The sequence below is a fragment of the Podarcis erhardii genome, assembly GCF_964252035.2.
Source record: "Podarcis erhardii genome assembly, chromosome: 2".
Classification (NCBI taxonomy): domain Eukaryota; kingdom Metazoa; phylum Chordata; class Lepidosauria; order Squamata; family Lacertidae; genus Podarcis; species Podarcis erhardii.
Genome location: NC_138498.1, coordinates 103,853,168 through 103,865,293, shown reverse-complemented (window position 1 = coordinate 103,865,293; position 12,126 = coordinate 103,853,168). Strand labels below are relative to the sequence as shown.

At 42.7% G+C, this 12,126-nt stretch overlaps 1 protein-coding gene across 4 annotated transcripts in view; it reads left to right on the top strand.

Moving 5' to 3' along the window:
- Positions 1 to 12,126, top strand: part of PTPRG (protein tyrosine phosphatase receptor type G) — a 555,232-nt gene that overhangs the window by 125,241 nt on the left and 417,865 nt on the right. For 3 of the 4 annotated variants that reach the window (XM_081852306.1, XM_081852304.1, XM_081852303.1), the window contains exon 2: positions 4,362 to 4,466. In XM_081852306.1, coding sequence (XP_081708432.1) covers positions 4,362 to 4,466 — 105 coding nt within the window. Of the gene's footprint in view, positions 1 to 4,117; positions 4,143 to 4,361; positions 4,467 to 12,126 lie in introns of those variants that run through there. The other variant, XM_081852305.1, reaches the window with a different exon arrangement.

The window sequence follows — 12,126 nt, the reverse complement described above, 5'->3', positions numbered from 1 at the left end:
GGTGCTAGAGGTGTGTGCAGAGACCAGTGATTTAACTGGTGCAAAATGCCTGTGTTACGTTTCTAAATTGGCTTAAGAATCTATTTAATTCTATCAGTGCAATTATTCTAAGTAAGGTATCATTTCAAGTACAGTTTGGCAGGAATTGTAGGTGGGAGTGAATCTAACATCAAGAATGAATTGTGAAATCATTTAACAGTAAAGGTTGAGTGATCAGCTTGAGGTTTTATTTTGCCTTTACACTAATGAGTAATTGATAGTGTTTGAATAACAACATGTAAAATATCAGACATGCATTTTTTAATTAATTTTTTCTTTATATGCAGAATAGATGTGCGTGGAGAAACCAATTTCTGAATATGGGTTTTTTCAGCAGGAACTCCAAATGTCAGCAAAGATATTCAGGGAGGAATTGCCTTATTGTACCTTTGAGGGCCACTTATCAAATGCATTTGATTGAAAATGTTAATATGAGATGAAGCAAATGGGAAGCCAATTAGAATGTTAAATAAACAGTGCAAAATTTCACCGCTTCTGCTGACTATAGACGTGTGACATAAGACAGAGTCATTTTAGACGGTGTGTTGGATCTGACATTTAATGTTGATTCGAAGAAGGGGAAATTGGGCATGAGAAAAATACTTCAGCCTTTGAAATGTGAGGGGATCTATTGTTCCACGTAAGCTTCAGTACAATATTTCCAGTATTCCAGTGCAGCTGGGTGTCCCCTTCTGTAAGCGCTTGGAAAAGAGAAGTGATTGGCTCGTGCAGTTCCTCAGTGGTGCTCTTGGACGTGGGAGGTGTGTCGCTATAATTGTGAGGGTTGCGCATACCAACACAGTCACAGCACTCGTCCCACAGTGTGCCCGGACACCACATGCGCACCTTGCAGCAGGAACAGTTCCCTTCAACAGGCCGGCATTGACACAGCTCCTGCATTAAGCAGTTGCTGACATCACTTGCACAGAGAGCCTTGTTGCAGCACATTGAGGATGGGATCCAGAAGAACAGCAGACTAATAAGTGCCACGGCTGTGCAGTACCACAACCTCATCTTTCTTGAAAGTGGGAGATTTCTGGAACTTTCAGACAGCACCCGCAGCCGGGGCAGCAGCAGAGGCCCCTCGCCGCCGTCCTCCTCCTCGCCTCCGCTTGGTTGTGCAGGGCCAGGCGGCGGCAGGCAGCGTGAGGTGACTTAAACAGCCCCTGCCTGCCTGCCTGCCTTGCTGCGTGCCTGACACTCCGGACCCGGCTGTGAGAGGGAGGAGAAGGAGGCGGGAAAAGGAATGGCCACCTCCACCTCTTCTTCCTCCTCCCCCCCCCCCACCATTCACATACACGCCCCGCCGCAAGGCGCCTGAGGAGAATTCTCCTCAGGATCGGGCCCGGAGGGAAAGGCCTCGCCCTTTCTCACAGGCGGCATCGCCCTGGCGAAGGAACCGCCCTGGGTGTCACCGTGGATGTTTGTATGTGTTGCCAATAAAAGGTTTGATGATGATGATGAATATTTCCAGTAGAGAGTTTTCAGAAAGGATGGTAATTGCTAAATGTGGGTGTATTTGATGGAAGTGGAAGCATCTGACAGAAGAGACAGTGGCCTGGTTCGCACAAAACTCAACAGTGTGCTGTTTTGGTACATAATATATACATTTTGTTGAACACTTATAGAAAATGCATTAGAAGAAAATTCCAGCCTGCCCCACCAGTCCTGTAGTTTTTGTGTGTGTGTGAGTGAGAGAGAGGGAGAGAGAGAGGGAGAGAGAACGAACCCTTTGGCAGTATAGCATCCTTGTGTATTACAGCTGCTTACCTGTTATAAACTTAGATTTATTGTTGTTACAGGAGTCTATGGAGAGGAGAGTGAAACTGCACATTTTCAGAAGAGCGTCAAATTTTTAATTGCATAAATAAGATGCTGACTTAAGCAAGTGCTCAATTTCACACCACTAAAGTAAAGGATTCATAAAGGCCTGGATTTGCATAATTTAATTTTCTGCACAGAAGATACTGGAAATCAATAGCATGATTCATAGCCATACCATAGAATTGCCATGCTGCCATTCTTTGACTACTCAGGCTCCCGAGTACAAAGGATTTTACAATTGATTAAATTTTGAGTGCTGACGGGAGTGTTTTCTCCTCAGAATCTATAAACTGTTTAAACCTGTTCTCTTTACCCTTGTGCCACTGAAATGTCTTTTGGAGGGCCTGTGACTAAGGAATTATTAGCCGCTGCATTTCCCCTTTCTCCGAAAAGTGGCAGCCATTTTACATGCCAGGTTGCATCGTTTTCCTTTTGTCGGTGTGACAGGAGCATGTTCACGTCACATTCCTTGGTAGTTTGCTTGAATTTGATGTGGAGATGACGAGGCAGAGGGAAGATAAAGCTTGTCTACCTGTAAACCCTTGCCCTGGCTTTGCCTCATATCTCCAGTTTATAGGAACATGAGAAGGTAGACCATATGGAGGTAAAATGTCCTACCCAGGCAGGTAGCTCCACCAGGAGGCAAGCAGGGAGTCAAGCTGCTGGCCCATCAAGGAACTTAGAGGGTGTATTTAAAAAACTTATACTGGGGATGGGGAGAGCTCCTAGCCATAGGAATCAACTTCTTCTTCCCCTTTCTTCAGTTTTGCCCCCCTCTCCCAGCACCTCTACACAACACATACCTACTTAGCTAACAGAGGTAGTGATTGATTCTGAGTAGGACTTTGTCCACCCTGGTCCTTCTTTAATGCATTGATAATTCTCTGTTCCTTTTCATTTAAAAAAACAACCAAACACATTTCAGTTCATTTTGTTTGCACAATTCAGCCTTGGATATATGTTTGTGTGTGTGTGTGTGTGTGTGTGTGTGCGCGCGCGTGCTTATGCTTATTGTGAGAGGGAGCTGCTTTCTGTTTTCAAGCTGGGATTCTGCCTTTTCGGAAGCCCTACACCTCTAGTTTTGTTCAGCCAAGTGTATAGAAGCAATAAACAAAGATTTGCATGCCTAAAGCAGCTCCACAAATGTGGAGTTCTAATTTAAAAGAAAATAAAACATACTAAGTTTTAAACAAAAAGCCCAAGGAAACTGCAATGAAGCACAGAAGGAACAATGCAGCAAGTTTCCTTAGTTTATTTTTTGTTACTGATGAATCCGGTTTATTTAATTCTTGAAGGCAAACTTGCCCTTTGTTTTTTTTAAGAAGGTCTCAAAAATCTTCTCAACGAACAGAAGCAGATCAGCAACAGAATGCCTCATTTTAAAAAAACCACAACCCACTAAAAGTGGGGGGGAAAGCACCTTTCTATAATGGCTAGCACTTGAGGCTTGCTATTCCATCCTCCTTGATAGATTATATTTTATAAACTCTTTCTCACTTTAAAACTGCAAGCAGTTCTAAATGCGTGTTCATGTAAATGAATGACTATATGAAAATTCACCATAGCTTCCCTTTAATAGGGGAGGCTTATAGGATTTTAGCTGTGGAGGACACACTGCAAGACTATTTATTGGGTTTGCCCTTCTGATCAGTCGCTGTAGGGAATGCTACCATCCTTATGCTCTTGTCTGTTTCTTTCCCTAAACCTAACACAGTGCAGGCCTCTTCTCCCTTTAATCCTATGGGGTTGGCAGTAGCAGACAATCCCTCAATGCCCCATTAACCCTGCTGGTGATGTCCTTCGAAAACTGGACCCTGCAGACTGATTTGGAGAGAAGGAGTGGGAAGAAAACCGATTATGCTTTTGCAGTGGTGGTGGTATGACTTTGCAGCAGACTGTCCTGTAACTAGTACAGGGTCTGGGCAAGGTTGCACATGTCTCCAAAGCGCAGATCAAGTTGGCATTGGGTCAGAGGACACAGAAATGCTCTTCCTAAAGTTATAGGAGTTTGCTATCCAGAGAGTTCAGCTTCCTAAAGTTATAGGAGGTTGCTATCCAGCTGCCGCACCCACATCGTGTCCCCACATATACTTGGGGTTTACTGCCTGTGTGAGACGGAGTGGCATTCATGTTGACCCACACAAAGTCACTTTGCTTAAGAGTAGCTTTTCCTTCTCTTTCTTTTCCTTTTTGGTATTCGTCAGGAGAGTGGCTTTATTGCTAGCAGGTTATTCATCCTGCTGTGTCAAGGCGATCTGCGGAAGGTATCATGTCTGCTAGTAAGTTTTGTCTGGCGAGGGGCAGGCAGGGAAAGGAGCTCTGTCACATGATGATTAATTCATCATCGTAATAACTGTGCTTTGAGTTCTGTTATTTTCAGCTGTACAGAGGCTGTTGATCTGATGATCTAATGATTCCAATAATGCCTAAATGATTTAATTTTCAGTCAGTGGCTGTCACTTGGCTAATAGCTTGTGCTTCTTCCTTTCCCCCCTCAGCTTTGACTGAAGGTTATGACGGCTCCCTGCATGAAAGCAGACATGGCAGCTCAGTGCAAATCCGGCGGCGGAAGGCATCCGGGGATCTTTACTGGGCATATTCAGGTAAGAGAAAAAGAACGTTGCCTACCCCTTGCAAGGTAACATGCCGAACTGTAAAATTTGCCAGCGTCTAAGGAGGAACAGGCTCGTTCGGGAGGAGGCCCATGCATGCAGACTCGTTTTCTGTTGCATCCATTTTCCAATGCCACAGAGACATGCTGGTTGCTTAAAAAACAGCAAACGGCTCTGGCAGCGTGTGAAGATTGGTGGCATGTGAGCCTTTGGAGGAAATCAGCTGATGCTATTTAATGCTTCAGGGTTTCGTTTGTCTGCCCTGCTGTATTTTATTAATGGTTGGTTTTAAGTATTCTGTTTTATTATGGCTTTATGTTCAATGGAATGTATTATGTCAGGAACCAACCCTGTGATAAACGATAGCTTGGCAAATTTGGCATGACACAGGCATAACCTTCCATGTTTCTTCTTTTGATTCTGGCCATTGTGCCTCAATGAGTAATATTTCTGCAAACTGGGCCTTGCCTTGGATGCAACCCATTGGAAGGAATTCAGTGCAGCGCTAAGGAGATTGCTCCATCAGCACATGAATTTCTGCTCACCTGGTGAAGCGATCTCACCTCCTCCTTGCATCCTGTTCTGGGAGTTCTTCCAGCCCCTCCCCCAGACAATTTGGAGGGGGGGGAAGAGATATTGTGAGAGGGAGAGCGCTTTGTGGAAGCTTCTGCTAGCAGGACTGGTTAGTTGAATCCCACCCTTTGTTTCACCAGTGATCATACACTTCCATCAGGCCCAATCATCCTTCCTCTTGCCAGTTCCACCCATTAAAGGGATTCCTGGCACCCCCAGTTTTTCTCTGACTGTCTTATAAGCCTGATCATCGAAACAAAGTAGGCTTCAGTACAATTTGTCAACCAATTAGCTTCCACTTGAATCTGAAGCTAGTTTTAGTAAATGATTTTCAGACAATCCAACTCACACTTGTTATACTTTGATTCTATGAAAACCAACGTGATTTAAATTAACTCCACTGTTTTCTGGAATTGTGCCCATTGTCATGATAAATCTACTTCACATCTTAAATGTATTTTGCTATTCTAATATAATACTGTGCAGCAATGGTTGAAATTTAAGTTCATAAACAGATGAAATGGATAGTATTTTTCTACCTTTTTTTGTCTTACTAGAATTAAAATGGAATCTTAAGTGATGAATGGGATATTTATTTAGTTTTTATTACTGAAAATGTGTTGGAAGATTCACTTCATCCTTTTATAGGAAAAAAAGGGCTTAAAGAAAGCATTTAGCCACATATTTCAAAAGTCTTTTAAGTAGTTTTTCACTTCTGGATGTTTTATTGCTAACTGGCAGTGCATATTATGCAGCTTTGTGTGTGGCAGTTCTCTAGCAGACACTCAGCTCTTTTTTGTTTTGATTAAGCTACTCCTGCCCGCCACCAAACACATTCATACACAGAAAGGAGGTCAGTTTTGGTTGATCATCATGTGAGACAGGGCCTTTTAGTTGTGGCCTCTCAGTTTTGGAATGTCATCTCTCGGCAAATGCGATTGACAGGTTGAACCCCTCCTTATTGTCATTTAGGTGGGCCTTGAAACATTTTTCTTCCGTATTTCTTTTGTTGGCATCTGCCTCGAGAGACAGTGGGAGTGCGCACCCAGAGGTGAAGTCAAACCACTGCGTCAGCAGCACTGAAGTAACTTCCAAGGGCGCAAGCCTGGGCAGTGTGTATGGAGGTTTTGGGCTCCCCAGATGACAAGACCTGCTGCTCAGCCTTGCTGATGCGATCCAAAAGAAATCAGAGTAATATGTTTGGCACCGGCTTGGCTGCAGGATTTGCCAGAAGGAGGCACCATCCAACTGTCTTAAATCTCTGGATTTATGTAGGGTTTACTCCTCAGCCTTTTCTTCTCCCAAAGGTATCTCACAAGGCTAGACGGGTGATCTTTCCAGGTTGATGAGCCCCATCTGCTCCTACGTTTCTTTTAGATTATGTATCATTTTCTACTGATTTGCCTGTTTTAGCCTCTAGGTTGAGTGACTTGCTGAAATTGATGGTGTGCATTCACTCCTGCTTATTATCGCATGCTGCATTATTGAGATATTGTATATGTTTTTAGTTGATTTCATCAGATCTTGCAAGCTGCCTTTGGGTAGGACGGCATTTTGAAAAGCATCTAACAGATTTATTGAGTAAATAATAAATACACAAGTCCAACAAAATAATAATAGGCTCTTGTCGGTTATGCCTTTCCTGTACATGTCTAATCAGTAATTACAGTTTATTTGTTGGGCTTGGTAGATACACCCCCATCCCGTGATGATTTTTTTGTCCATTGACTTAATCTCTAGATTCCACTGAGCAGAAAAGCGAAGAGGGGGAAGGCCAATCTTTCTTTGTTTCATATAGAACTGGTAGCAATTTCTCCATTTTCAATCAAATGCAATTCCACCTGATTAGTGCAATCTATCTGACATTCCTTTATGTCACAATTGTTGGTTGAAATAAGGAGTGAACAAGGGGGTGGAAGCAGACGAGAGACACCGACTGGCTCTTGCCAAGGAACTGAGAGGATTTATTGCCAAGTTGTCCTCGTTGTGTCAGGTAAGAGCGGCAGCTTGGAATGGCCTTCTGTTATTTGGTTGATGGCTTTGCAATAATAATAGCATTAGAACAGCACGGTCTGTAACTTAATTCCAATGGAAACGCTTTCAACAATTGTCGGAAGACATGCTGGATGCTGTCCAGGTAGCACAGTGGACAGCTACTTCAGAGCCACTTAGTGGTGGCATATGAGGTAGGGCTGGATGAAGGCAAAGTGTGAACTGTGATTCCCAGCAGGAGTTGTTGTTTCCAGTTCAGCTGTTGAGCAGCTGCTGGCGTCTGCATCTGTGAGAGAGACTGCAAATTTATTTGTTAATGTACGTTGATATCCTAGGCTTCACCCCCCCCCCACAGGACCTTAGTGTGGAGTGCTCAGGGTTCCCTAGCAATTTTCCATCCAAATGTTGGCTATGCACTGAACATAGGAAAATAAGAAGTTCTCTTATGCTGAGTTAGGCCTTTGCTTGCACTGACTGGCAGCATTTTTCCAGGGCTCCAGACACACGTCTAGTAATTTCAGTGGGTCTACTCTGAGTTGGACTAGCAATGGTTACAGCCCAATGTGTCATTGGTGGCAAATTAGAAAGAAGGCATATTGTTCCTAAACATTCTTTAGAAAAACAATGTTTAGAAAATTAAATGCTATAATATCTGCTGTCTGGGGGCCTTTACATGCAGAAGGTCCAAGATTCAGCCACACCCATAGACACACTACCCTTCCCCAAACACCCTCATAGAGATTCACACTTTCTTTTTGTCCACAAGCAAAATCGTTATCTGTGAGAACAAAGAGGTATCTGAAGGGGTCATTAATTCATGCCAGTCTTTATTATTATTATTTTTTACCATGCCCTCTAAGCTAATATATGGGTTGACTCCATGAAGGAAGAAAAAAATGTTATAAAGACAAAGGTTAGGAGAAAGATACTATTTTGGCATTAAAACAGATTCTTCTCCCCTGTCTATCCCTCTACTTGCTCCAAGTTTACATGAGAAATCTTTGATAAGATTTGTCTGTCATCCTTTGCCCACGCAGCAACTAGGACTAGATTTCCCATTAAGTTCCTCCCCCCCCTTATGTTGTGACAAAGAGGGCAGATACTGGATGTATCTTTATTTGGAGCACAGGACAATGAGATGAAGTTGGCAGTTCTCTCTCTTCTGTCTTCTCAGTGATATTTTTGGGTACGTCCTCAGGCGGGACCTTCCTCGTCTTTTCTTAGCTTGTGTACTTATTAAGACTATCTTTAGAAAGTTTCATGGAACATAGTGGTGACATTATTAGTATATATTTGTGTGTGTATGTGTGTGATGGGCAGGGCTGGATTTAGGTTTGATGAGGCCCTAAGCTACTGAAGGTAATGGGGCCCTTTATATGTCCAGCTGTCCTTTGTCAACAACAAATGGTCGCTGTTTTTTGTGTTGAATATATGCTATATGGTAATTTATGGACCTAATAGGTATCTAAAGCCATTTGCATGTATTGCCATGCAACCAGTCCATGCAGAATGCAGACACCCTATATATAGAAATGAGCAAACCAGTGATATTTTAGGGAGCAGGCTAGCAGGCGGGGCCCATGACTTACATCATAGGAGCCTACAACACAAAACACTGTTGCTGTATTATCTTATATTTTGGAAATGTACATCCAATTTTTTTCTATTTAATTTTTTTTGGGGGGGGCCCAAGAGAGTGGGGCCCTAAGCTACAGCTTGTTCAGCTTATATGTAAATCCGGCACTGGTGATGGGGGCTGTTTTCAGTTATCACATATGTGAGGGATTCACCAACGTTTTCTATGAGAGTGAGTGTCACAAGATGCTCTCCCTTCAATTTGTGGCCACAGAATACACCCGAGGCCATGACTGCAGATTGCTGACATGGAGGAATGATGGTGTAATGCAGATATCTCCTCTTAATACAGTATAGCAGCTGGAGGCAAGAGAGAGCAATCACATATCTCTAATCACTTGTACACCAGTCACTAAGCATCTGTGCATTATTGGGAGCAGCCAAGGAGACATACGTCCTGGGCAAATGGGGAACTGCTAGTCAAGGAAGTTTTCTGCTTCCACTGAGGACAGTAATCTGTAGCACTCTGCCCTTGCTGGAGTGCTAAGCCAAACAAGGCATGGGTGGAGATTGCACACTTCAAACGACTCTCCTGGATTGATTGATTGATTGATTGATTGATTATATTATTTTTATTTTTTATATCCCACCTTTTTCTCCAAGGAGTTCAAGGTGGCATGCATGACTTTCCCGCTCTCCATATCATCTCCGGGACAACTCAGTGAAAGATGGTGGCTTGCCCAAGGTCACGCAGAGAGCTTGATGGCTGATTTGAACCCTGGTCTCCCAAGTCCTAGTCCAACTCCCTAATCATTACACCACTCTGGCTCTCTTGGTTGCTAGAGAAAGGGACTGTGGAGGCATAGACAGATTTGATTATTATTATTATTATTATGAATTTCATTTCTATATCAATTATATGTGATTTCTTGTCAAGTGTAGTGTGTGAAAGGAGAACCCATGGGCCAAAATGTTGTTTGAATCGGTAGCTGTATGAATACTAGATTGTAAAATATGATTTCAATATTAATTCAACATAATGTCAATAATAAAGATCTCCCACTCCCCAAAATAGGTCTTTCAGCAAATTATCAATGTTTGCTTTTAAGACCACATCGACTCAGACCCATTTGGGAGAAAAGAATCCTCCATTTTATTTTAATGAGCTGTAATACTTTTATGGTGTTAGTGTTAGTTGATTTGGTGTGTTGCTTGGACAGGAAATGGTGGCTAAATTATATAAATACAGTGGTACCCCGCAAGACGAATGCCTCGCAAGACGGAAAACTCGCTAGACGAAAGGGTTTTCCGTTTTTCGAGGCGCTTCGCAAGACGAATTTCCCTATGGGCTTGCTTCGCAAGACGAAAACGTCTTGCGAGTCTTGCGAATTTTTTCCCTTTTTCTAAGCCGCTAATAGCCGCTAAGCCGCTAATGGCCGTGCTTCGCAAGACAAAAAAACCGCTAGACGAAGAGACTCCCGGAACGAATTATTTTCGTCTTGCGAGGCACCACTGTATATAAAAGGAATAAGAGGTGCTGCTTTTGCTTAAGGAACGTGGTATACCACGAGACTAAAGAATAAAGAATCAGTGAAGAAACCAACCAAGAATAATTGGCCTGAGACTTGGGATGCTGTGAAACATAGCTGGATATTGTAGAGACTGGCGGCAGTTGGGGCATGGAGGTTTGAACTGTGTTATGGTAAAAATGTGAAAACTGTAGTCGTAGTAGTGGGGGTTTCATTTAGAATTCAAAAACTCCCTTTGGGATGATGTGCACTTGCAGAAAATCAGGTTATATTTGTTGGTCTGGAAGAAAAACAGATGAAATCAGGGGAACTTGTGTACCTGCCTGGCATATTTTAAAAAACAATAATTTAACAAACCTCATATTTTAAAAAACAAATAACATTCCAAAACAATATATACATCACGAACACATCCAAACAATGTAATCACACATCACAGTGCATGAGAACATCAAATCCCAGGTGCAAGTGAGGAGAAGGATTTTTGTTATTATATTTTTGCAATTCTCTTAACATTCAGTCATCCTGGGAACTATGAGCAGGATTCAACTAATGATCCCCACTACCAGAAGACTGCACAATAATTTTTGCTAGCGCAGTTGGGTTCCCCCGCTCACCCCTGCTGTTCCCCCAACTGGCTCAGGAAGGGGGTGCCAGGAGAATAGCACACAGTGGAAGGAGAGGAGAGATTGTTCCATCGGGCAAGCAGAGTTCTTCCCTATCCTTACAAGTTTCACCTCCCGACTCTGGTGTACTGTTTACAAATCCAAACGAACGTTTTATGAGTTCCATATCTGTGTATACACCTGGCTGGAACATAAGTTTCACCATCGTCCCAATTAACAAAAGAAATAAAACCACTCCAAGTTGAAAGGAATGAATCTGTTGCCTTTGGGGTTTGTGGTGCCTTGTAGTAGCATGCTAGCTTCTCTCCCAAGGCATCTTTAATGATCTAAAGGGACAACCAGAGGACCCACATTATTCACATATCTGTAGAAAAATGTATGCTTGTACCTATAGTGCATGGCGGGTAAAGGGCAGCAATATACATACAGGTGAGAAATCAGTGGCTTTCTTTTGAAGGCTCCAGTCACAGAGGAAGTGTGTCAGGCTATCCTTCAAAACAATTGATTTCTTCCAAGATGCTCTTCTCAAAACAAACATTGGATGGAAATTGAAGGCTTAGTAATTTTTTAAGAATGCATTTTTACATAATGGCAACAGCAGTCGTAGTTCTGTTAATATAACCCACATTTAAGCCCTATGTGGAAAGACAAGGCTTATCTCAGGGCTTGACTACTGTATTTGACTGCTTTGATTGTTTTATAACAAGAGATAAGAGACTTCTTGGTCTTACCGTAATTCAATAGCAAGGAGGAGGAATTGTTAGCAGCACTACTAACATGACCTTGTGCACATTTCAAACCTTTGAAACATCTTTCTATTATAAATAGGCCTATTGGAGTGGATGGGAGTTAACCATAGAAATAGACGTTAACTTCAACCCTGAAGGTCAGCTGTTTGTCTGCTTGCATAAAACTGCTGAACTGGTGCTTAAATATGAATAGGAGAATACATGTTCAGGTTTTTGCCACAAGTGACTGCACTTGCTGGGGAGAGTTATGTTGTTAGATAAGGAATAGCCAACATGCTGTACTTCGGGTGTTGTTGCGCGACAGTTCCTGTGAATACTAGCATGGTTAGTGGTCAGGGATAATCTGAATTGTAGTCTAGCAATATCTGGATGGCATCCTGTTGGCTGTGCCTGTGTTGAACATTTAGCTCCAGAGCTTTCCTGACATGGATCCATTTGCCTTGCAGAATCAGTTGTGGTGTCTGACTTCTTTCTTTGGCGATCACTCATAGCCGAGTAAGATTATCTTCCATAAACATGGTTTTAACAGTGACTCCGTAAGTTATGGGGCTGTTATCCATGCAACCACATAGATGTCAAATTGGGAGTTGAAAAGTGGAGGCTAGGG